The sequence below is a fragment of the Scyliorhinus torazame genome, chromosome 5 (assembly GCF_047496885.1).
Source record: "Scyliorhinus torazame isolate Kashiwa2021f chromosome 5, sScyTor2.1, whole genome shotgun sequence".
Classification (NCBI taxonomy): Eukaryota; Metazoa; Chordata; class Chondrichthyes; order Carcharhiniformes; family Scyliorhinidae; genus Scyliorhinus; species Scyliorhinus torazame.
This window is the reverse complement of record NC_092711.1, coordinates 5,156,313-5,183,118: the sequence shown is the minus strand read 5'-3', so window position 1 is coordinate 5,183,118 and position 26,806 is coordinate 5,156,313. Positions and strand designations below refer to the sequence as shown.

The following is a 26,806-nucleotide window of genomic DNA, read 5'->3' as shown; positions in this document are numbered from 1 at the left end:
ACGGGGTTAGATGCATAGTAAAGCACCCTCCACACTGTCCATAGCAAATACTCCCAGGGCAGGTACAGCACGGGGTTAGATACAGAGTAAAGCTCCCTCTACACTGTCCCCATGAAACACTCCCAGGACAAGTCCAGCATGGGGTTAGATACAGAGTAAAGCTCACTCTGCCCTGTCCCCATCAAACACTCCCAGGACAGGTACAGCACGTGGTTAAAGGCAGAGTAAAGCTCCCTCCACACTGTCCCCATCAAACACTCCCAGGACAGGTACAGCACGGGGTTAGATACAGAGTAAAGCTCCCTCTTCACTGTCCCCATCAAACACTCCCAGGACAGGTACAGCACGGGGTGAGATACAGAGTAAAGCTCCCTCTACACTGTCCCCATCAAACACTCCCAGGACAGGTACAGCACGGGATTAGATACAGAGTAAAGCTCCCGCTACACTGTCCCCATCAAACACTCCCAGGACAGGTACAGCTCGGGGTTAGATACAGAGTAAAGCTCCGTCCACACTGTCCCCATCAAACACTCCCAGGACAGGTACAGCACGGGGTTAGATACAGAGTAAATCTCCCTCTACACTGTCCCCATGAAACACTCCCAGGACAGGTCCAGCACGGGGTTAGATACAGAGTAAAGCTCACTCTGCCCTGTCCCCATCAAACACTCCCAGGACAGGTACAGCACGGGGTTAGAGGCAGAGTAAAGCTCCCTCCACACTGTCCCCATCAAACACTCCCAGGACAGGTACAGCACGGGGTTAGATACAGAGTAAAGCTCCCTCTACACTGTCCCCATCAAACACTCCCAGGACAGGTACAGCACGGGGTTAGATACAGAGTAAAGCTCCCTCTACACTGTCCCCATCAAACACTCCCAGGACAAGTACAGCACGGGGTGAGATACAGAGTAAAGCTCCCTCTACACTGTCCCCATCAAACACTCCCAGGACAGGTTCAGCATGGGGTTAGGTACAGAGTAAAGCTCCCTCTACACTGTCCCCATCAAACATTCCCAGGACAGGTACAGCACGGGGTTAGATACAGAGTAAAGCTCCCTCAACAGTGTCCCCATCAAACACTCCCAGGACAGGTACAGCACGGGGTGAGATACAGAGTAAAGCTCCCTCTACACTGTCCCCATCAAACATTCCCAGGACAGGTACAGCATGGGGTTAGGTACAGAGTAAAGCTCCCTCTACACTGTCCCCATCAAACATTCCCAGGACAGGTACAGCACGGGGTTAGATACAAAGAACAAAGAACAAAGAACAAAGAAATGTACAGCACAGGAACAGGCCCTTCGGCCCTCCAAGCCCGTGCCGACCATACTGCCCGACTAAACTACAATCTTCTACACTTCCTGGGTCCGTATCCTTCTATTCCCATCCTATTCATATATTTGTCAAGATGCCCCTTAAATGTCCCTATCGTCCCTGCCTCCACTACCTCCTCCGGTAGTGAGTTCCAGGCACCCACTACCCTCTGCGTAAAAAACTTGCCTCGTACATCTACTCTAAACTTTGCCCCTCTCACCTTAAACCTATGCCCCCTAGTAATTGACCCCTCTACCCTGGGGAAAAGCCTCTGACTATCCACTCTGTCTATGCCCCTCATAATTTTGTATACCTCTATCAGGTCGCCCCTCAACCTCCTTCGTTCCAGTGAGAACAAACCGAGTTTATTCAATCGCTCCTCATAGCTTATGCCCTCCATACCAGGCAACATTCTGGTAAATCTCTTCTGCACCCTCTCTAAAGCCTCCACATCCTTCTGGTAGTGTGGCGACCAGAATTGAACACTATACTCCAAGTGTGGCCTAACTAAGGTTCTATACAGCTGCAACATGACTTGCCAATTCTTATACTCAATGCCCCGGCCAATGAAGGCAAGCATGCCGTATGCCTTCTTGACTACCTTCTCCACCTGTGTAGCCCCTTTCAGTGATCTGTGGACCTGTACTCCTAGATCTCTTTGACTTTCAATACTCTTGAGGGTTCTACCATTCACTGTATATTCCCTACCTGCATTAGCCCTTCCAAAATGCATTACCTCACATTTGTCCAGGTTAAACTCCATCTGCCATCTCTCCGCCCAAGTCTCCAGACAATCTAAATCCTGCTGTATCCTCAGACAGTCCTCATCGCTATCCGCAATTCCACCAACCTTTGTGTCGTCTGCAAACTTACTAATCAGACCAGTTACATTTTCCTCCAAATCATTTATATATACTACAAAGAGCAAAGGTCCCAGCACTGATCCCTGTGGAACACCACTGGTCACAGCCCTCCAATTAGAAAAGCATCCCTCCATTGCTACCCTCTGCCTTCTATGGCCTAGCCAGTTCTGTATCCACCTTGCCAGTTCACCCCTGATCCCGTGTGACTTCACCTTTTGTACTAGTCTACCATGAGGGACCTTGTCAAAGGCCTTACTGAAGTCCATATAGACAACATCTACTGCCCTACCTGCATCAATCATCTTAGTGACCTCCTCGAAAAACTCTATCAAGTTAGTGAGACACGACCTCCCCTTCACAAAACCGTGCTGCCTCTCACTAATACATCCATTTGCTTCCAAATGGGAGATGATCCTGTCTCGAAGAATTCTCTCCAGTAATTTCCCTACCACTGAAGTAAGGCTCACCGGCCTGTAGTTCCCGGGATTATCCCTGCCACCCTTCTTAAACAGAGGAACAACATTGGCTATTCTCCAGTCCTCCGGGACATCCCCTGAAGACAGCGAGGATCCAAAGATTTCTGTCAAGGCCTCAGCAATTTCCTCTCCAGCCTCCTTCAGTATTCTGGGGTAGATCCCATCCGGCCCTGGGGACTTATCTACCTTAATATTTTTTAAGACACCCAACACCTCGTCTTTTTGGATCACAATGTGACCCAGGCTATCTACACCCCCTTCTCCAGACTCAACATCTACCAATTCCTTCTCTTTGGTGAATACTGATGCAAAGTATTCATTTAGTACCTCGCCCATTTCCTCTGGCTCCACACATAGATTCCCTTGCCTATCCTTCAGTGGGCCAACCCTTTCCCTGGCTACCCTCTTGCTTTTTATGTAAGTGTAAAAAGCCTTGGGATTTTCCTTAACCCTATTTGCCAATGACTTTTCATGACCCCTTCTAGCCCTCCTGACTCCCTGCTTAAGTTCCTTCCTACTTTCCTTATATGCCACACAGGCTTCGTCTGTTCCCAGCCTTTTAGCCCTGACAAATGCCTCCTTTTTCTTTTTGACGAGGCCTACAATATCATTCGTCATCCAAGGTTCCCGAAAATTGCCGTATTTGTCTTTCTTCCTCACAGGAACATGCCTGTCCTGTATTCCTATCAACTGACACTTGAAAGCCTCCCACATGTCAGATGTTGATTTGCCCTCAAACATCCGCCCCCAATCTATGCTCTTCAGTTCCCGCCTAATATTGTTATAATTAGCCTTCCCCCAATTTAGCACATTCATCCTCGGACCACTCTTATCCTTGTCCACCAGTACTTTAAAACTTACTGAATTGTGGTCACTGTTACCGAAATGCTCCCCTACTGAAACATCTACCACCTGGCCGGGCTCATTCCCCAATACCAGGTCCAGTACCGCCTCTTCCCTAGTTGGACTGTTTACATATTGTTTTAAGAAGCCCTCCTGGATGCTCCTTACAAACTCTGCCCCGTCTAAGCCCCTGGCACTAAGTGAGTCCCAGTCAATATTGGGGAAGTTGAAGTCTCCCATCACCACAACCCTGTTGTTTTTACTCTTTTCCAAAATCTGTCTACCTATCTGCTCCTCTATCTCCCGCTGGCTGTTGGGAGGCCTGTAGTATACCCCCAACATTGTGACTGCACCCTTCTTATTCCTGATCTCTACCCATATAGCCTCACTGCCCTCTGAGGTGTCCTCTCGCTGTATAGCTGTGATACTCTCCTGAACAAGTAGCGCAACTCCGCCTCCCCTTTTACATCCCCCTCTATCCCGCCTGAAACATCTAAAACCTGGAACGTTTAGCTGCCAATCCTGCCCTTCCCTCAACCAGGTCTCTGTAATGGCAACAACATCATAGTTCCAAGTAGTAATCCAAGCTCTAAGTTCATCTGCCTTACCCGTAATGCTCCTTGCATTAAAACATATGCACTTCAGGCCACCAGACCCGCTGTGTTCAGCAACTTCTCCCCGTCTGCTCTGCCTCAGAGCCACACTGTCCATATTCCCTAGTTCTCCCTCAACGCTCTCACCTTCTGACCTATTGCTCCCGTGCCCACCCCCCTGCCATACTAGTTTAAACCCTCCCGTGTGACACTAGCAAATCTCGCGGCCAGGATATTTATGCCTCTCCGGTTTAGATGCAACCCGTCCATCTTATACAGGTCACACCTGCCCCGGAAGAGCTCCCAGTGGTCCAGATAACCGAAACCCTCCCTCCTACACCAGCTGTTTAGCCACGTGTTTGTCTGCTCTATCTTCCTATTTCTAGCCTCACTGGCACGTGGCACAGGGAGTAATCCCGAGATTACAACCCTCGAGGTCCTGTCTTTTAACTTTCTGCCTAGCTCCCTGAACTCCTGCTGCAGGACCTCATGCCTCTTCCTGCCTATGTCGTTAGTACCAATATGTACAACGACCTCTACCTGTTTGCCCTCCCCCTTCAGGATTCCCTCTACCCGTTCGGAGACATCCTGGACCCTGGCACCAGGGAGGCAACATACCATCCTGGAGTCTCTTTCACGTCCACAGAAGCGCCTATCTGTTCCCCTGACTATAGAGTCCCCTATAACTATTACTCTTCTGCGCTTTGACCCTCCCTTCTGAACATCAGAGCCAGCCGTGGTGCCACTGCTCTGGCTGCTGCTGTTTTCCCCTGATAGGCTATCCCCCCCGACAGTATCCAAAGGGGTATATCTGTTCGAGAGGGGGACAACCACAGGGGATTCCTGCACTGACTGCCTGCCCTTTCTGGTGGTCACCCATTTCTCTGCCTGCACCTTGGGTGTGACCACACTTACATAACTGCGATCTATGACGCTTTCCGCCACCTGCATGCTCCTAAGTGCATCCAATTGCTGCTCCAACCGAACCATGCGGTCTGTGAGGAGCTGCAGTTGGGTGCACTTTCTGCAGATGAAGCCATCCAGGACGCTGGAAGCCTCCCGGACCTGCCACATCTCACAGTCAGAGCACAGCACCCCTCTAACTGACATTGCGTCAATTAATTAAAATTAAAATTTGTCTTTTTTTTTAATAAATACTTTTTTTTTTAAATTACAAAGTTACTGTCAACTATCTGTTTCCTAGCACTAGATTTCTAATAGAAATGCGATAGCTAACTATAATATCCTCCGACCTCTGGCTTAGATATCCTCTAAATTATAATTAAGTTATGTTTAATTAGTTCCCAAATAGTCAAAAAAAAAATTAGGTTAGAATCCCAACCAGCCACTCAGGTCACAGCTTTTCTGTGATGTCACTTCAGTTTCCCCCCGACACACACAATTTGAAAAAAGGTATAAAAGTAAAAATCACTTGCTTACCTTCTGAGATGTTCTCAGGTTCTCTCGCGGACAGAGACTGCTCCTCCACCTCCAATCCTTGGCCTGCACAATGCTAATAATATATAATATAATATGGCACTTACCTTACACCAATGGGTCTTATTATTAGGTTAGAGGAGGAGGGTGGGTGGGAGACACTACACGTGTAGTGTCTCGGGTTTCCTCTCCACCAGAATTTATTTGGGGGGGGGGGGACTTGCCAGAGGTCGAACTTCCGGTTCCCGCCGAAATCCAAAGGGCTGCTCCTGTAAAGGTAAGGTTTTTAAACTCACTACTCACCTCCAAGAAGGCCCCTGCGCACCGCTGCCGCCGAAATCCAAAGGGCTGCTCCTGTAAAGGTAAGTGCTTTTAAACTAACTACTCACCTCCCAGAAGGCCCCTGCGCACCGCTGCCGCCGAAATCCAAAGGGCTGCTCCTGTAAAGGTAAGTGCTTTTAAACTAACTACTCACCTCCCAGAGGGCCCCTGCGCACCGCTGCCGCCGAAATCCAAAGGGCTGCTCCTGTACAGAGTAAAGCTTCCTCCACACTGTCCATATCAAACACTGCCAGAGCATGTACAGCACGGGGTTAGATACAGAGTAAAGCTCCCTCTACACTGTCCCCATCAAACATTCCCAGGACAGGTACAGCATGGGGTTAGGTACAGAGTAAAGCTCCCTCTACACTGTCCCCATCAAACACTCCCAGGACAGGTACAGCACGGGGTGAGATACAGAGTAAAGCTCCCTCTACACTGTCCCCATCAAACACTCCCAGGACAGGTACAGCACGGGGTTAGATACAGAGTAAAGCTCCCTCTACACTGTCCCCATCAAACACTCCCAGGACAGGTACAGCGCGGGGTTAGATACAGAGTAAAGCTCCCTCTACACTGTCCCCATCAAACACTCCCAGGACAGGTACAGCACGGGGTTAGATACAGAGTAAAGCTCCCTCTACACTGTCCCCATCAAACACTCCCAGGACAGGTACAGCACGGGGTGAGATACAGAGTAAAGCTCCCTCTACACTGTCCCCATCAAACACTCCCAGGACAGGTACAGCATGGGGTTAGGTACAGAGTAAAGCTCCCTCTACACTGTCCCCATCAAACACTCCCAGGACAGGTACAGCACGGGGTTAGATACAGAGCAAAGCTCCCTCTACACTGTCCCCATCAAACACTCCCAGGACAGGTACAGCCCGGGGTTAGATACAGAGTAAAGCTCCCTCTCCACTGTCCCCATCAAACACTCCCAGGACAGGTACAGCACGGGGTTAGATACAGATTAAAGCTTCGTCCACACTGTCCCCATCAAACACTCCCAGGACAGGTACAGCACGGGGTGAGATACAGAGTAAAGCTCCCTCTACACTGTCCCCATCAAACACTCCCAGGACAGGTACAGCACGGGGTTAGATACAGATTAAAGCTCCCTCTACACTGTCCCCATCAAACACTCCCAAGACAGGTACAGCACGGGGTTAGATACAGAGAAAAGCTCCCTCTACACTGACCTCTTCAAACACTCCCAGGACAGGTACAGCACGGGGTTAGATACAGAGTAAAGCTCACTCTACACTGTCCCCATCAAACACTCCCAAAACAGGTGCAGCACGGGGCTAGATACAGAGTAAAGCTCCCTCTACACTGTCCCCATCAAACACTCCCCGGACAGGTGCAGCACGGGGTTAGATGCATAGTAAAGCTCCCTCCACACTGTCCATAGCAAATACTCCCAGGACAGGTACAGCACGGGGTTAGATACAGAGTAAAGCTCCGTCTACACTGTCCCCATGAAACACTCCCAGGACAGGTCCAGCACGGGGTTAGATACAGAGTAAAGCTCCCTCTACACTGTCCCCATCAAACACTCCCAGGACAGGTACAGCACGGGATTAGATACAGAGTAAAGCTCCCGCTACACTGTCCCCATCAAACACTCCCAGGACAGGTACAGCTCGGGGTTAGATACAGAGTAAAGCTCCGTCCAAACTGTCCCCATCAAACACTCCCAGGACAGGTACAGCACGGGGTTAGATACAGAGTAAATCTCCCTCTACACTGTCCCCATGAAACACTCCCAGGACAGGTCCAGCACGGGGTTAGATACAGAGTAAAGCTCACTCTGCCCTGTCCCCATCAAACACTCCCAGGACAGGTACAGCACGGGGTTAGAGGCAGAGTAAAGCTCCCTCCACACTGTCCCCATCAAACACTCCCAGGACAGGTACAGCACGGGGTTAGATACAGAGTAAAGCTCCCTCTACACTGTCCCCATCAAACACTCCCAGGACAGGTACAGCACGGGGTTAGATACAGAGTAAAGCTCTCTCTACACTGTCCCCATCAAACACTCCCAGGACAGGTACAGCACGGGGTGAGATACAGAGTAAAGCTCCCTCTACACTGTCCCCATCAAACACTCCCAGGACAGGTACAGCATGGGGTTAGGTACAGAGTAAAGCTCCCTCTACACTGTCCCCATCAAACATTCCCAGGACAGGTACAGCACGGGGTTAGATACAGAGTAAAGCTCCCTCAACAGTATCCCCATCAAACACTCCCAGGACAGGTACAGCACGGGGTGAGATACAGAGTAAAGCTCCCTCTACACTGTCCCCATCAAACATTCCCAGGACAGGTACAGCATGGGGTTAGGTACAGAGTAAAGCTCCCTCTACACTGTCCCCATCAAACATTCCCAGGACAGGTACAGCACGGGGTTAGATACAGAGTAAAGCTTCCTCCACACTGTCCATATCAAACACTGCCAGAGCATGTACAGCACGGGGTTAGATACAGAGGAAAGCTCCCTCTACACTGTCCCCATCAAACACTCCCAGGACAGGTACAGCACGGGGTTAGATACAGAGTAAAGCTCACTCTACACTGTCCCCATCAAACACTCCCAGGACAGGTACAGCACGGGGTTAGATACAGAGTAAAGCTCCCTCTACACTTTCCCCATCAGACACTCCTAGGACAGGTGCAGCACGGGGTTTGATACAGAGTAAAGCTCCCTCTACACTGTCCCCATCAAACACTCCCAGGACAGGTACAGCACGGGGTGAGATACAGAATAAAGCTCCCTCTACACTTTCCCCATCAAACACTCCCAGGACAGGTGCAGCACGGGGTTAGATACAGAGTAAAGCTCCCTCTACACTGTCCCCATCAAACACTCCCAGGACAGGTACAGCACGGGGTTAGATACAGAGTAAAGCTCCCTCTACACTGTCCCCATCATACACTCCCAGGACAGGTACAGCACGGGGTTAGATACAGAGTAAAGCTCCCTCTACACTGTCCCCATCAAACACTCCCCGGACAGGTGCAGCACGGGGTTAGATGCATAGTAAAGCTCCCTCCACACTGTCCATAGCAAATACTCCCAGGACAGGTACAGCACGGGGTTAGATACAGAGTAAAGCTCCCTCTACACTGTCCCCATGAAACACTCCCAGGACAGGTACAGCACGGGGTTAGATACAGAGTAAAGCTCACTCTGCCCTGTCCCCATCAAACACTCCCAGGACAGGTACAGCACGGGGTTAAAGGCAGAGTAAAGCTCCCTCCACACTGTCCCCATCAAACACTCCCAGGACAGGTACAGCACGGGGTTAGATACAGAGTAAAGCTCCCTCTACACTGTCCCCATCAAACACTCCCAGGACAGGTACAGCACGGGGTTAGATACAGAGTAAAGCTTCGTCCACACTGTCCCCATCAAACACTCCCAGGACAGGTACAGCACGGGGTTAGATACAGAGTAAAGCTCCCTCTACACTGTCCCCATCAAACACTCCCAGGACAGGTACAGCACGGGTTAGATACAGAGTGAAGCTCCCTCTACACTGTCCCCATCAAACACTCCCAGCACAGGTACAGCACGGGGTTAGATACAGAGTAAAGCTCCCTCTACACTGTCCCCATCAAACACTCCCAGGACAGGTACAGCACGGGGTTAGATACAGAGTAAAGCTCCCTCTGCACTGTCCCCATCAAATACTCCCAGGACAGGTACAGCCCGCGGTTAGATACAGAGTAAAGTTCCCTCTACACTGTCCCCATCAAACACTCCCAGGACACGTACAGCACGGGGTTAGATACAGAGTAAAGCTCCCTCTACACTGTCCCCATCAAACACTGCCAGGACAGGTACAGCACGGGATTAGATACAGAGTAAAGCTCCCTCTACACTGTCCCCATCAAACACTCCCAGGACAGGAACAGCACGGGGTTAGATACAGAGTAAAGCTCCCTCTACACTGTCCCCATCAAACACTCCCAGGACAGGTACAGCACGGGGTTAGATACAGAGTAAAGCTCGCTCTACACTGTCCCCATCAAACACTCCCAGGACAGGTACAGCACGGGTTAGATACAGAGTGAAGCTCCCTCTACACTGTCCCCATCAAACACTCCCAGGACAGGTACAGCACAGGGTTAGATACAGAGTAAAGCTCCCGCTACACTGTCCCCATCAAACACTCCCAGGACAGGTACAGCACGGGGTTAGATACAGAGTAAAGCTCCGTCCAAACTGTCCCCATCAAACACTCCCAGGACAGGTACAGCACGGGGTTAGATACAGAGTAAATCTCCCTCTACACTGTCCCCATGAAACACTCCCAGGACAGGTCCAGCACGGGGTTAGATACAGAGTAAAGCTCACTCTGCCCTGTCCCCATCAAACACTCCCAGGACAGGTACAGCACGGGGTTAGAGGCAGAGTAAAGCTCCCTCCACACTGTCCCCATCAAACACTCCCAGGACAGGTACAGCACGGGGTTAGATGCAGAGTAAAGCTCCCTCTACACTGTCCCCATCAAACACTCCCAGGACAGGTACAGCACGGGGTTAGATACAGAGTAAAGCTCTCTCTACACTGTCCCCATCAAACACTCCCAGGACAGGTACAGCACGGGGTGAGATACAGAGTAAAGCTCCCTCTACACTGTCCCCATCAAACACTCCCAGGACAGGTACAGCATGGGGTTAGGTACAGAGTAAAGCTCCCTCTACACTGTCCCCATCAAACATTCCCAGGACAGGTACAGCACGGGGTTAGATACAGAGTAAAGCTCCCTCAACAGTGTCCCCATCAAATACTCCCAGGACAGGTACAGCACGGGGTGAGATACAGAGTAAAGCTCCCTCTACACTGTCCCCATCAAACATTCCCAGGACAGGTACAGCATGGGGTTAGGTACAGAGTAAAGCTCCCTCTACACTGTCCCCATCAGACATTCCCAGGACAGGTACAGCACGGGGTTAGATACAGAGTAAAGCTTCCTCCACACTGTCCATATCAAACACTGCCAGACCATGTACAGCACGGGGTTAGATACAGAGTAAAGCTCCCTCTACACTGTCCCCATCAAACACTCCCAGGACAGGTACAGCACGGGGTTAGATACAGAGTAAAGCTCCCTCTACACTGTCCCCATCAAACACTCCCAGGACAGGTACAGCACGGGGTTAGATACAGAGTAAAGCTCCCTCTACACTGTCCCCATCAAACACTCCCAGGACAGGTACAGCAAGGGGTTAGATACAGAGTAAAGCTCCCTCTACACTGTCCCCATCAAACACTCCCAGGACAGGTACAGCACGGGGTTAGATACAGAGTAAAGCTCCCTCTACACTGTCCCATCTAACACTCCAAGGACAGGTACAGCACGGGGTGAGATACAGAGGAAAGCTCCCTCTACACTGTCCCATTTAACACTCCAAGGACAGGTACAGCACGGGGTTAGATACAGAGTAAAGCTCCCTCTACACTGTCCCCATCAAACACTCCCAGGACAGGTACAGCACAGGGTTAGATACAGAGTAAAGCTCCCTCTACACTGTCCCATCTAACACTCCAAGGACAGGTACAGCACGGGGTTAGATACAGAGTAAAGCTCCCTCTACACTGTCCCCATCAAACACTCCCAGGACAGGTACAGCACGGGGTTAGATACAGAGTAAAGCTCCCTCTACACTGTCCCATCTAACACTCCCAGGACAGGTACAGCACGGGGTTAGATACAGAGTAAAGCTCCCTCTACACTGTCCCATCTAACACTCCCAGGACAGGTACAGCACGGGGTTAGATACAGAGTAAAGCTCCCTCTACACTGTCCCCATCAAACACTCCCAGGACAGGTACAGCACGGGGTTAGATACAGAGTAAAGCTCCCTCTACACTGTCCCCATCAAACACTCCCAGGACAGGTACAGCACGGGGTTAGATACAGAGTAAAGCTCCCTCTACACTGTCCCCATCAAACACTCCCAGGACAGGTACAGCACGGGGTTAGATACAGAGTAAAGCTCCCTCTACACTGTCCCCATCAAACACTCCCAGGACAGGTACAGCACGGGGTTAGATACAGAGTAAAGCTCCCTCTACCCTGTCCCCATCAAACACTCCCAGGACAGGTACAGCACGGGGTCAGATACAGAGTAAAGCTCCGTCCACATTGTCCATCAAACGCTCCCCGGGATGACACGTTGTACATTAATTACAGGAATGCGCGTCACTGTCCCTCTCGTGGCAGCCCGATCTATTTTCGCCCCTGTTTGTTGTGAAGCAACTTCCCCTTTCTAGAAAAGCGAAACTTTGAGTGAATGTTGGAATTATTGTCCCACAGGCCGTCCCCGTGGGCTGTGTCGGAGGGCGAGTTGGAGACTGAGAGCTGAGGGAGGTCTCTGTGTGCCTCTCCATGTGGGGATGAAGTGAGGGGACAGGGGGTCCGAACCTGGGTTGCCTACACATCCTTTCCGCTCATCAACTTCAGTACGCTGATCCCGCCTCCTCCCGCCCCCCGCCCCATATCCCTCAAACCCTTTAACCCCAAGAGCTAAATCTAATTCCTTCTTGGAATTCCACATCGTTCTGGCCTCAACTACTTTCGGTATTCACGGATTCCCGCAGATTCCACCGCTCCCCGGGTGATGAAATTCCTCCACACCGCAAATGGGCCTTCGATACAGAGTAATGCTGCAACGTCGGATCCATCGACCCCCATGTTCTCCAGCGTCCCTCCTCAGTCTGAATTAAGCTGTCTGTCGCATGGGGCGAGCGGGCATCTGGAATTGTCCGACGGTCAATAGAACACTTCGTAGAAGGAATTCCAGGCGTCAGGTTATACGTAGGTGACATAATCGTTTGGGTCGGCACGGTGGTTAGCACTGCTGCCTCACAGCGCCAGGGTCCCGGGTTCGATTCCCGGCTCGGGTCACTGCCTGTGCGGAGTCTGCACATCCTCCCCGTGCATGCGTGGGTTTCCTCCGGGTGCTCCGGTTCCCTCCCACAAGACCCGAAAGACATGCGGGTTAGGTGGATTGGCCGCGATAAATTGCCCTTCGTATCCAAAACGGTTGGATGGGGGTTACGGGGATAGGGTGGAGGTGTGGGGCTTAAGTAGGGCGCGCTTGCCAAGGGCCGATGGAGACTCGATGGGCAGCCCAGCTCAATGTCATTGTTTGACCTTCCCTTCTGTGGCAATCCCCTGTTTGTACTGGATGCGACCCTGAGGTTGGGTGGGGGAGGAGACCTGAGGGTCTGGGGGAATCTGTTTGTGGGGGTCGGTTTGCTGTTTTGAAGCAAGAACGAACAAAGAAAAGTGCAGCACAGGAACAGGCCCTTCGGCCCTCCAAGCCCGTGCCGACCATGCTGCCCGACTAAACTACAATCTACACTTCCTGGGTCCGTATCCCTCTATTCCCATCCTATTCATGTATTTGTCAAGATGCCCCTTAAATGTCCCTATCGTCCCTGCTTCCACCACCTCCTCCGGTAGCGAGTTCCAGGCACCCACTACCCTCTGTGTAAAAAAACTTGCCTCGTACGTCTCCTCTAAACCTTGCCCCTCGCACCTTAAACTGATGCCCCCTAGTAATTGCCCCCTCTACCCTGGGGAAAAGCCTCTGACTATCCACTCTGTCTATGCCCCTCATAATTTTGTAGACCTCTATCAGGTCGCCCCTCAACCTCCTTCGTTCCAGTGAGAACAAACCGAGTTTATTCAACCGCTCCTCATAGCTAATGCCCTCCATACCAGGCAACATTCTGGTAAATCTCTTCTGCACCCTCTCTAAAGCCTCCACATCCTTCTGGTAGTGTGGCGACCAGAATTGAACACTATACTCCAAGTGTGGCCTAACTAAGGTTCTATACAGCTGCAACATGACTTGCCAATTCTTATACTCAATGCCCCGGCCAATGAAGGCAAGCATGCTGCCTGCCTTCTTGACTACCTTCTCCACCTGTGTTGCCCCTTTCAGTGACCTGTGGACCTGTACACCTAGATCTCTCTGACTGTCAATACTCTTCAAGATGATGTCAGCAGAGAAGGTTACAGATGCCATCAAGGTTGGCAGAGTGGTGGATAGTGCTCAGGATTGTCAGAGGATACAGCTGCACATAGATACGTTGGAGACTTGGGCAGAGAAATGGCAAATGGAGTTTAATCCAGACAAAAGTGAGGTAATGCATTTCGGGAGGTCTAACATAGAGGGGGAATATACCGCAAATGGCAAAACCCTTGAGAGTGAGGGACAACTGGATTGAGGGACAATTGGAGTGAGGGGCAACTGGAGTGAGGGGCAACTGGAGTGAGGAGCAACTGGAGTGAGGGGCAACTGGAGTGAGGGCCGATTGGAGTGAGGGACGATTGGAGTGAGGGGCAACTGGAGTTAGGTGCGACTGGATTGGGGGACAGAGGGACTGAGGGAACACTTGAGTGAGGGACAATGGGACTGAGGGAACATTGGAGTGAGGGACTGTGGGGCTGAGGGACACTGGTGTGAGGGACAATGGGACTGAAGGACACTGGAATGAGTGACAGTGGGACTGAGGGACACTGGAGTGAGTGACAGTGGAACGGAGGGACACTGGAGTGAGGGACAGTGGGACTGAGGGACATGGAGTGAGGGACAGTGGGACTGAGGGACATGGAGTGAGGGACAGTGGGATTGAGCAGAGGTTAGGAGAGTCTGAAATGCTCAATTGCTCATCTCACCAGGTCTGGTTAATGACGACTGTCCCTCGATGTGTCAATCACACACTCACTCCCACACTCACACTCCCACACTCACACACTCACACACCCACTCACTCGCAATCACACACACACTCACTCACAAACTCCCTCACACAGGAAGCTGGGCGTGCAGTCAGTGACCAGCGAGAGACGCTGATTCAATGTGAAATATAATCTGAGGGAGGAGCAGTCACCTCAGTCTTCAGCTCTGTTCAGTGACACAGCGAGAGAGGGACACAGCGAGAGAGGGACACAGCGACAGAGGGACACAGCGAGAGAGGGACACAGCGACAGAGGGACACAGCGACAGAGGGACACAGCGAGAGAGGGACACAGCGACAGAGGGACACAGCGACAGAGGGACACAGCGACAGAGGGACACAGCGACAGAGGGACACAGCGACAGAGGGACACAGCCACAGAGGGACACAGCGACAGAGGGACACAGCGACAGAGGGACACAGCGACAGAGGGACACAGCCACAGAGGGACACAGCCACAGAGGGACACAGCTCCGTCCAGGAACAGAGACACAGGAACACAGCGACAGAGAGACAGAGCGACACAATCACCTCTGATCCCTCGTCCAGCCAATATGCAGTTGATGGTCAAACTCGCTCTCTGCCTCCTCGCCCTGGCCGGTAAGCTCCTATACCCAGGCGACCGCGCGGGATCAGGCCGTTCCAATCACTGCTGCTAGCCCATCGCGGCTGAGGTCACCCCGGCCTCCTCCTCCCGCCACCCCCCGGGCCCAACCACTGAGCTCTGGCAATTGAACTGAAATGAAAATCGCTTATTGTCCCAAGTAGGCTTCAAATGAAGTTACTGCGAAAAGCCCCTAGTCGCCACATTCCGGCGCCTGTTCGGGGAGGCCGGTACGGGGATCGAACCGTGCTGCTGGCCTGCCTGGGTCTGCTTTCAAAGCCAGCGATTTGGCCCAGTGTGCTAAACCGGCCCATGGACGAGGTTGAGGTTCAATCCCCAACTTTGGGATAAGGCTTTGTCCCAGTGGAGGAGGCGAACATGGGTAACGTGTGGTGCAGGTCCACCCACCGTGCGGTTAGGGAGGGAGTTCCGGGGATTCTGACCCAGCCGCAGTGAAGGAACGGCCGATGTATTCCCCAGCCGGGATGGGGAGTGACTCGGAGGGGAACCTCCAGGTGGTGGGGGGGGTGGGGGTGGGGGGGGGGGGGGGGGTGTCTGCTGCCCCCCCTCGTCCTTCTAGACGGTAACGGCCGTGGGTTTGGGAGGTGCTGTCGAAGGAGCCTCGGCGAGTTCTCGCTGCGTCGGGGGGGGGGGGGGGGTGGGGGTGGTGGAGGGGGCAAGTGTGGGTGGTCAGCGTGTCGATCGAGCGGGGCTGCTTTGTCCTGGATGGTGTCGAGCTTCTCGAGTGTGGTTGGGAGCCGCGCTCATCCAGGCAAGTGGAGAGTCTCCCATCGCACTCCTGACTTGTGTCCTTGTCGATGGCGGACAGGCTTTGGGAGGGGGGACAGGAGGGGAGTTGCTCTCCGCAGGATTCCCAGCCTCTGACCTGCTCTGGGAGCCGCTGTGTTTATATGGCTGGGTCCAGTTCAGTTTCTGATCGATATTTAGCAGTTTGGATCAGAAATTGGCTAGCTGGAAGAAGACAAAGGGTGGTGGTTGATGGGAAGTGTTCAGACTGGAGTCCAGTTACTAGTGGTGTACCACAAGGATCTGTTTTGGGGCCACTGCTGTTTGTCATTTTTATAAACGACCTGGAGGAGGGCGCAGAAGGGTGGGTGAGTAAATTTGCAGATGACACTAAAGTCGGTGGAGTTGTGGACAGTTTGGAAGGATGTCACAAGTTACAGAGGGACATAGATAAGCTGCAGCGCTGGGCTGAGAGGTGGCAAATGGAGTTTAATGCAGAAAAGTGTGAGATGATTCATTTTGGAAGGAATAACAGGAAGACCGAGTACTGGGCTAATGGTAAGATTCTTGGCAGTGTGGATGAGCAGAGAGATCTCGGTGTCCATATACATAGATCCCTGAAAGTTGCCACCCAGGTTGAGAGGGTTGTTAAGAAGGCGTACGGTGTGTTAGCTTTTATTGGTAGAGGGATTGAGTTTCGGAGCCATGAGGTCATGTTGCAGCTGTACAATACTGTGGTGCGGCCGCATTTGGAGTATTACGTGCAATTCTGGTCGCCGCATTATAGGAAGGATGTGGAAGCATTGGAAAGGGTGCAGAGGAGATTTACCAGAATGTTGCCTGGTATGGAGGGAAGATCTTATGAGGAAAGGCTGTTTTTGTTAGAGAGAAGAAGGCTAAGAGGTGACTTAATTGAGGCATACCAGATGATCAGAGGATTGGATAGGGTGGACAGTGAGAGCCTTTTTCCTCGGATGGTGATGTCTAGCACGAGGGGACATAGCTTTAAATTGAGGGGAGATAGATATAGGACAGATGTCAGAGGTAGGTTCTTTACTCAGAGAGTAGTAAGGGTGTGGAATGCTCTGCCTGCAACAGTGGTGGACTTGCCAACACTAAGGGCATTCAAATGGTCATTGGATAGACAAATGGACAATAAGGGAATAGTGTAGATGGGCTTTAGAGTGGTTTCACAGGTCGGCGCAACATCGAGGGCCGAAGGGCCTGTACTGCGCTGGAATGTTCTATGTTCTATGTTCTATGTTCTATGTTCTATGTTCTATGTTCTATGTTCTATGTTCTATGTTCTATGTTCTATGGTAACCCCCAGGATGTGGGGGATTCAGCGACGGTAACGCCATTGACCGTCAAGGGGCGATGGTTCGATCCTCTCTTGTAGGAGATGGTCATTGCCGGGCACTTGTGTGGGGCGAATGTAACTTGCCCCTTGTCAGCCCCGAGACTGGATATTGTCCAGGTCTTGCTGCATTGGGACAGGGACGGCTTCATTATCTGGGGAGTCGCGAATGGAGCTGAACATTGTGCGGTCCGCAAACATCCCCAATTCTGATGGGTGGACACCATACAGGTCACAGACAAACCACACGAGTGACAACTCCACCTTCAATATTTCCTCCGCCCGCCAGCGAGGGTGACCACAGTGAGCCCCATCCCGGACAGGGGCCATCGGCTGTAGCGGCTGAATGTGCCTGGCCCCCGAGGAACTCCCTTGACCGGAACGAAACTGTGCGAGGAGAGGGCAGGAAACGATGATCTCAAGTCGGTGGTCACAGGGCCACAGATGGGCACAGTTGGTCAGGAGACTGATCTTAAAAATAAGGGGAACTGCTTCGCTTTTCTGATTGCACGTGTTTCGACATAATGTCCTGAGTCCTGGGCGGGCAGTTCCCCATTTCCAGGAACGTTTAATATTTGATTTGTTCCCGGAATCCCAGAGTCGCTGGGTCAGTCCCAGAGTTTGTTCCCCGCCCCTAATTTCCCCCTGTTGAAGGTGGCGGGCGAGCCGCCTGCTTGAGCCCGCTGCGGTCCCGTGTGGTGTAGGTACACCCACCGTGCTGTTAGGGAGGGAGTCCCCAGATGCTGACCCAGCCGCAGTGAAGGAACGGCCGATATATTCCCCAGCCGGGATGGGGAGTGACTCGGAGGGGAACCTCCAGGTGGTGGGGGGGTGGGGGGGGGGGGGGGTGTCTGCTGCCCCCCTCGTCCTTCTAGACGGTAACGGCCGTGGGTTCGGGAGGAGCTGTCGAAGGAGCCTCGGCCAGTTCCCGCGGGGCGTCTTGTAGACGGTGCACACGGCTGCCGCCGTGCGTCGGTGGTGGACTTTTGTGGATGGCCAAAAGTCTGTCGTGGGGAACCTTGTGTTCTGTCTTCTGGAAATCCATGTAAGTAACAGCCATGGGCATCCCCCGCATCTCTTCCTTGGCTACATGGTCAAAACCTTTAATCGGGGTCATCAGACACAACCCACACTTTACAGCCCTCTGATCAACTGGAACCTCTCCGGAGTCCTTAATTCCAGGAATTTCCAAACCGATATCAGGCAGGCTGGTCTAGAAGTCCCTGTTCCCCCCCCCCACCCCCCCCACCCCCCTCACTCCCCCACCATCTTCACTTTTTTAAGTCGGTAAGGGACATCTAAAAGAAGAAATACTGCAAAAGGTAGGAATATGGAGCTCAGTGGGTCAGCCATGATTGCGTCGAGTGCTAGAAGAGGTTTGACGGACAGAATGGTCTCCACCTGTTACAAAAGAGGTCGGCGCCGGAGTCCCCCACTATCAATACCGTTTAACTAATTTGGGGCATGCGGACTCTGATTGGTTGCCATGGTGAATGCACCAGTTGATGGCGACTGACAGTTAACTGCCAAGGAAAGAGAAAACGCTGGAAAATCTCAGCAGGCCTGGCAGCATCTGTAGGGGGAGAAAAGAGCGAACGTTTCGAGTCCAGGTGACCCTTTGTCAAAGCTAACGGACAGAGAAAGTGGGAAATATTTATACTTGGTGGGGTGAGAGAATGAAAGATGAGTCACAGAAGCCCAGGGAAGCTGGGTGCTAATGGCCACAGAAACCAAGGGAACAGAGTGCTAATGGCCACAGAAACCAAGGGAACAGAGTGCTAATGGCCACAGAAACCAAGGGAACAGAGTGCTAATGGCCACAGAAACCAAGGGAACAGAGTGCTAATGGCCACAGAAACCAAGGGAACAGAGTGCTAATGGCCACAGAAACCAAGGGAACAGAGTGCTAATGGCCACAGAAACCAAGGGAACAGAGTGCTAATGGCCACAGAAACCAAGGGAATGGAGTGCTAATGGCCACAGAAACCAAGGGAACAGAGTGCTAATGGCCACAGAAACCAAGGGAACAGAGTGCTAATGGCCACAGAAACCAAGGGCACAGAATGCTAATGGCCACAGAAACCAAGGGCACAGAGTGCTAATGGCCACAGAAACCAAGGGAACAGAGTGCTAATGTCAGTCCCCAGAGAGGACAAAAGATGTGAAATGCCAAACAGCAGAGAAACTAACATCAGAGGGTGAACTGTAGATGTGGGGGGAGGGGAAGGGGGAAGCAAAGAGGAGAAAGGTGAAGGAAAGGTGGATAAGGTCGGTGGGGGGGGGGGGATTAAATGTATATTAAGAAAGAAAGAAATGGTAAAAGACAGTTAAAACGGGATGACAACAAATGGATCGAGGTGGGGCTGATCATCTGAAGTTGTTGAATTCGATGTTCAGGCTGGAAGGCCTAACCGGAAGATGAGATGTTGTTCCTCCAGTTAGTGTTGAGCTTCACTGGAACATTGCAGCAGGCCAAGAACAGACATGTGGCCATGGGAGCAGGGTCTTGTGTTAAACTGGCGAGCGACGGGACGGTCAGGGTCCTGAATGTGCATCGTTTTCCATCCTTACCCGGGGATGGGTTCATGTGGAGAATTCATCATTTGTGTCTCGCCCTCTCCCCCCCCTCTCCCCTCTCCCTCTCTGCTCTCTCTATTTCCAGGTTTGACATCAGCTGGGGTGAACTTTCGATTCTCGTCCACGGTAATCGACGTCATGGAGGGCGAGCCGGTGACGATGGAATGTCGATTCTCCCGCAAGACCGATGACCAGTATTTGATCTGGGGTTATGTTCCACCGCGTAGCGGCGAGATCAAGCAACTGCTCCACTGGGGCCCCAGGCAGCAGCAACCCACTTACATCACTCAGAACACGCACCATTATTTGGCGTTTAAGGACTTTGCACGGAAGCGCATTACCCTGAAAATCCTCAACACGACAAAGCAAGATTCCACGCGTTATTTCTGCCAATTGACAGACCATCTGGTGGAGCACAACCGGACAGACTTCTGCGGCTGTGGGACAACATTGGATGTCACGGCGGGTAAGGCAGCGAATCCTCCTCCATACCACTGGAGGTGGGCAAGAGAGGCACCGAGGTCAGGGCGTGACCTCTCAACTGAGGGTCACCCGAGTGACCTCTCAACTGAGGGTCACTGGGGTCAGGGCGCGGCCTCTCAGCTAAGGGTCCCTGGGGTCGGGGGGGGGACCTCTCAACCAAGGGTCACGGGGGTCAGGGCGTGACCTCTCAACCGAGGGTCACTGAGGTCAGGGCGCGACCTCTCAACTGAGGGTCACCCGAGTGACCTCTCAACTGAGGGTCACGGGGGTCAGGGCGTGACCTCTCAACCGAGGGTCACTGAGGTCAGGGCGCGACCTCTCAGCTAAGGGTCACTGAGGTCAGGGCGTGACCTCTCAACTGAAGGCAGAGAGTGGGGATAAAGGGGTCTTTTTCAGGATGGCAGCTGGTGACTAGCGGTGTTCCCCAGGGGTCTGTGCGGGGACCACAACTTTTTACAATGTACATGAATGATCTGGAAAAAGGCTCTGTTGCTAAGTTTGCAGATGATACAGAGATCTGTAGAGGGGCAGGTAGTATTGAGGAAGCAGGGGGCTGCAGAAGGATTTGGACAAGCTAGGAGAGCGGGCAATGAAGTGGCAGATGGAATACAATGTGGAAAGTGTGAGGTTACGCACTTTGGAAGGAGGAATTTAGGCATAGACTATTTTCTAAATGGGGAAATGCTTCGGAAAGCAGAAGCACAAAGGGACTTGGGAGTCCTTGTTCACGATTCTCTTCTGGTTAACGGGCAGGTTCAGTCGGCAGTTAGGAAGGCAAATGCAATGTTAGCATTCCTGTCGAGAGGGCGAGAATACAAGACCAGGGATGTACTCCTGAGGCTGTATCAGGCTCTGGTCAGACCCCATTTGGAGTATCGTGAGCAGTTTTGGGCCCCGTATCTAAGGAAGGATGTGCTGGCCTTGGAAAGGGTCCAGAGGAGGTTCACAAGAACGGTCCCCGGAATGAAGAGCTTGTCGTACGAGGAACGGTTGAGGACTCTGGGTCTGTACTCGTTGGAGTTTAGAAGGATGAGGGGGGATCTTATTGAAACTTACAGGATACTGCGAGGCCTGGATAGAGTGGACGTGGAGAGGATGTTTCCACTTGTGGGAAAAACTAGAAGCAGAGGACATCATCTCAGACTAAAGGGACGATCCTTTAAAACAGAGATGAGGAGGAATTTCTTCAGCCAGAGGGTGGTGAATCTGTGGAACTCTTTGCCGCAGAAGGCTGTGGAGGCCCAATCACGGAGTGTCTTTAAGACAGAGATAGATAGGTTCTTGATTAATAAGGGGGTCAGGGGTTATGGGGAGAAGGCAGGAGAATGGGGATGAGAAAATATCAGCCATGATTGAATAGCGGAGCAGACTCGATGGGCCGAGTGGCCTAATTCTGTTCCGATGGTCTTACGGTCGGTGATTGACCTCTCAACTCAGGGTCAGAGGACAGCGATTAGCCTCTCAAAGGGCCAGTGACGTCAGGGTGTGACCTCTCAACCGGGGGTCATTGAGGTCAGCGAGTGACCTCTCGGTTCAGGGTCGCAGAGGTCAGTGGCCTGTCGATTGAGGGTGAGGGTCGCCGCCGGGCCAGTGCTCTGACCGTCTCTGTTCCGTCCGCAGTGCCACCGCCCTCCCCGCCCTCAGTGAGCCTGCATTACCCGCCCCCAGCGGAGATCTCGGAGGGCGGTTCCAGCCGACTGCTGTGCCTGGTGGCCGGGTTCTACCCCCCCATCGTCCAGATCGCCTGGTACAGGAACGGGAGGAAGGTGTCATCAGGAATCAGCCAGGCGCCTCTGTCCAGGGATCCCGATGACCGTTACAGCACCGTCAGCCAACTGGCCATCAGCAGCCAGGACTGGGTGAATGCTGTCCTCTACCAATGTGCCGTTTCCCATCGGGCTCTGGGCCAGCCAATCGTGAAGGAGATCAGGACACGTGGTGAGTGGCTCTGGTGGAGTGGAAGGGAGCGGTGCACGGGCGATGTTGTTTATGAGCCTTGCTGTCTGGCTAACTGGACAGATTTGTGACTAACAGGTCTTTGGGGTTTGTTTATAAGCTGGTGAGAGGTGGGGTAACCCTTCACTGGTCTTATGCGTCTGTAAAGATATTGCTGTGAAAAATTAATCGTGAGAATTTGTTTGTATTGGGCCCTTCCCAATCTTCCCGCCTGGTGTGATATTGCTCCCTTTTCTTGTTTCAATAAACGTTCCAAGAGCAGACTCCTGTGACTCTGCCCAGTCACTTCCCCCTGCCGTGCGTCATATAAAGGTTCAGGGTCGATCGAGCCAGGTTTCACTCTGGGATCTCTCTTGTCCAGTTTTAGCAGCACTGTGGGGGGGGGGGGGGGGGGGTTGTTGGGAGTCTTGGGCTGATCAGACTGGGGGCTTTGGAGTTGGGCGCTGAGGGGATCTGAGGGTTTTTGGGGGGGGGGTCAACCTCAGGGCACACCATCCCGTCTCGGTGCATGCGAGAAGAGGGATCATTGGGATCTGCTCTCTCCGCGCCGTCCCGCCAAACGGGCAGCGTGACTCAGCGGCGTCCCCCTGCCTTTCCCCCGATGCCCCCCTGCACCCCGTCTCGGTTGAAATGGTCACCTAACTCCCCTCTTGATGCACCGCTTCGACTGCCTCCACCACGCTTGCCGACAGTGCGTGCCAGACCTCATTCCCTCGCCGTGCGAGCAAGGCTTTTCTCCTATCCCGTTGGCCACTTTTGAAAATCACTTTAATTCTGTGCCCCTCTCGTTGGCGATCCTTTTCCGGGGGGGGGGGGGGGCCCCGGGGGGGAGTGGGGGGGGCACACAGCGTCTCCCCCGTCTAGTCTGTCCAGCCCCCTCATGATCTTGAACATCTCGATCAAATCTCCTCAGCCTTCATCTCTCCATGGAGAACAGTCCCAAGCTCTTCAATTTGTCCTCAGGACTGACGTTTCTATTTCCCTCTCTCCCTCTCTCCACCTGACACGCCACCTTCAATGATCAACGCACCTCTACACCCGGGAACCTCAGCTGCTCAACCCACCTCAAGAATCTTACCCTTTATTGTAAATTATTTCACCCCCCCTTGTACTTCCATCCATTTTGGATATCCGCGCACATCCCGCTTGAAGCTTCATTTGCGATTCGGGGGGAGTGGGGATTGGGGGGAGTGGGGATTTCAGGGGAGTGGGGATTGACGTTTGAGGGGAGTGGGGATTTGAGGGTAGTGGGGATTGAGGGAGTGGGGATTGAGGGTAGTGGGGATTGAGGAGAGTGGGGATTGAGGAGAGTGAGGATCTGAGGGGAGTGGGGATTGAGGGTAGTAGTGATTTGAGGTTAGTGGGGATTGAGGGGTGTGGGGATTGAGCGAGTGGGGATTGAGGTTAGTGGGGTTTGAGGGTAGTGGGGATTTGAAGGGAGTGGCGATTGAGTGTAGTGGGGATTGAGGGTGGGGATTGAGGGAGTGGGGATTGAGGGTAGTGGGGATTGAGGGTAGTGGGGATTAAGGGTAGTGGGGATTTGAGGGTAGTGGGGATTTGAGGATAGTGGGGATTTGAGGGTAGTTGTGATTTGAGGGTAGTGGGGATTGAGGGAGTGGGGATTGAGGGCGTGGGGATTGAGGGTAGTGGGGATTGAGGGGAGTGGGGATTGAGGGGAGTGGGGATTGAGGGGAGTGGGGATTGAGGGGAGTGGGGATTGAGGGGAGTGGGGATTGAGGGCGTGGGGATTGAGGGGAGTGGGGATTGAGGGGAGTGGGGATTGAGGGAGTGGGGATTTGAGGGAGTGGGGATTGAGGGGAGTGGGGATTGAGGGGAGTGGGGATTGAGGGGAGTGGGGATTGAGGGAGTGGGGATTGAGGGGAGCGGGAATTGAGGGGAATGGGGATTGAGGGGAGTGGGGATTGAGGGGAGTGGGGATTGAGGGGAATGGGGATTGAGGGGAGTGGGGATTGAGGGGAGTGGGGATTCAGGGTAGTGGGGATTGAGGGAGTGGGGATTGAGGGAGTGGGGATTGAGGGGTGTGGGGATTGAGGGTAGTGGGGATTGAGGGCGTGGGGATTGAGGGGAGCGGGGATTGAGGGGAGTGGGGATTGAGGGAGTGGGGATTTGAGGGAGTGGGGATTGAGGGGAGTGGGGATTGAGGGGAGTGGGGATTGAGGGGAGTGGGGATTGAGGGGAGTGGGGATTGAGGGGAGTGGGGATTGAGGGAGTGGGGATTGAGGGAGTGGGGATTGAGGGTAGTGGGACTGAGGGGAGTGGGGATTGAGGGGAGTGGGGATTGAGGGGAGTGGGGATTGAGGGTAGTAGTGATTTGAGGTTAGTGGGGATTGAGGGGTGTGGGGATTGAGCGAGTGGGGATTGAGGTTAGTGGGGTTTGAGGGTAGTGGGGATTTGAAGGGAGTGGCGATTGAGTGTAGTGGGGATTGAGGGTGGGGATTGAGGGAGTGGGGATTGAGGGTAGTGGGGATTGAGGGTAGTGGGGATTAAGGGTAGTGGGGATTTGAGGGTAGTGGGGATTTGAGGATAGTGGGGATTTGAGGGTAGTTGTGATTTGAGGGTAGTGGGGATTGAGGGTAGTGGGGATTGAGGGAGTGGGGATTGAGGGCGTGGGGATTGAGGGTAGTGGGGATTGAGGGGAGTGGGGATTGAGGGGAGTGGGGATTGAGGGGAGTGGGGATTGAGGGGAGTGGGGATTGAGGGGAGTGGGGATTGAGGGCGTGGGGATTGAGGGGAGTGGGGATTGAGGGGAGTGGGGATTGAGGGAGTGGGGATTTGAGGGAGTGGGGATTGAGGGGAGTGGGGATTGAGGGGAGTGGGGATTGAGGGGAGTGGGGATTGAGGGAGTGGGGATTGAGGGGAGTGGGGATTGAGGGGAGTGGGGATTGAGGGAGTGGGGATTGAGGGAGTGGGGATTGAGGGTAGTGGGACTGAGGGGAGTGGGGATTGAGGGGAGTGGGGATTGAGGGGAGTGGGGATTGAGGGGAGTGGGGATTGAGGGGAGTGGGGATTGAGGGGAGTGGGGATTGAGGGCGTGGGGATTGAGGGGAGTGGGGATTGAGGGGAGTGGGGATTGAGGGAGTGGGGATTGAGGGAGTGGGGATTGAGGGAGTGGGGATTTGAGGGAGTGGGGATTGAGGGGAGTGGGGATTGAGGGGAGTGGGGATTGAGGGAGTGGGGATTGAGGGGAGTGGGAATTGAGGGGAATGGGGATTGAGGGGAGTGGGGATTGAGGGGAGTGGGGATTGAGGGGAATGGGGATTGAGGGGAGTGGGGATTGAGGGGAGTGGGGATTCAGGGTAGTGGGGATTGAGGGAGTGGGGATTGAGGGAGTGGGGATTGAGGGGTGTGGGGATTGAGGGTAGTGGGGATTGAGGGCGTGGGGATTGAGGGGAGCGGGGATTGAGGGGAGTGGGGATTGAGGGAGTGGGGATTTGAGGGAGTGGGGATTGAGGGGAGTGGGGATTGAGGGGAGTGGGGATTGAGGGGAGTGGGGATTGAGGGGAGTGGGGATTGAGGGAGTGGGGATTGAGGGAGTGGGGATTGAGGGTAGTGGGACTGAGGGGAGTGGGGATTGAGGGGAGTGGGGATTGAGGGGAGTGGGGATTGAGGGGAGTGGGGATTGAGGGGAGTGGGGATTGAGGGCGTGGGGATTGAGGGGAGTGGGGATTGAGGGGAGTGGGGATTGAGGGAGTGGGGATTGAGGGAGTGGGGATTTGAGGGAGTGGGGATTGAGGGGAGTGGGGATTGAGGGGAGTGGGGATTGAGGGAGTGGGGATTGAGGGGAGTGGGGATTGAAGGGAGTGGGGATTGAGGGGAATGGGGATTGAGGGGAGTGGGGATTGAGGGGAGTGGGGATTGAGGGGAATGGGGATTGAGGGGAGTGGGGATTGAGGGAGTGGGGATTCAGGGTAGTGGGGATTGAGGGAGTGGGGATTGAGGGGAATGGGGATTGAGGGGAGTGGGGATTGAGGGAGTGGGGATTGAGGGGAGTGGGGATTGAGGGGAGTGGGGATTGAGGGAGTGGGGATTGAGGGCGTGGGGATTGAGGGTAGTGGGGATTGAGGGTAGTGGGGATTGAGGGTAGTGGGGATTGAGGGGAGTGGGGATTGAGGGTAGTGGGGATTGAGGGGAGTGGGGATTGAGGGTAGTGGGGATTGAGGGGAGTGGGGATTGAGGGTAGTGGGGATTGAGGGTAGTGGGGATTGAGGGGAGTGGGGATTGAGGGTAGTGGGGATTGAGGGGAGTGGGGATTGAGGGGAGTGGGGATTGAGGGGAGTGGGGATTGAGGGTAGTGGGGATTGAGGGGAATGGGGATTGAGGGGAGTGGGGATTGAGGGGAGTGGGGATTGAGGGAAGTGGGGATTGAGGGGAGTGGGGATTGAGGGTAGTGGGGATTGAGGGGAGTGGGGATTGAGGGGAGCGGGGATTGAGGGGTGTGGGGATT

At 53.3% G+C, this 26,806-nt stretch overlaps 1 protein-coding gene and 1 gene segment (V, D, J or C); one reads left to right on the top strand and one right to left on the bottom strand.

The window, feature by feature from the left end:
• Nucleotides 1-26,806, bottom strand: part of LOC140422583 (solute carrier family 12 member 6) — a 539,853-nt gene that overhangs the window by 308,694 nt on the left and 204,353 nt on the right. The gene's annotated exons all lie outside the window — the stretch shown is intronic.
• Nucleotides 14,793-26,806, top strand: part of LOC140421343 (Ig heavy chain C region, secreted form-like) — a 76,221-nt gene continuing 64,207 nt past the window's right edge. Inside the window, 3 exon segments of the C gene segment in view lie at nucleotides 14,793-15,217; nucleotides 19,988-20,368; nucleotides 22,006-22,323. Coding sequence covers nucleotides 15,172-15,217; nucleotides 19,988-20,368; nucleotides 22,006-22,323 — 745 coding nt within the window.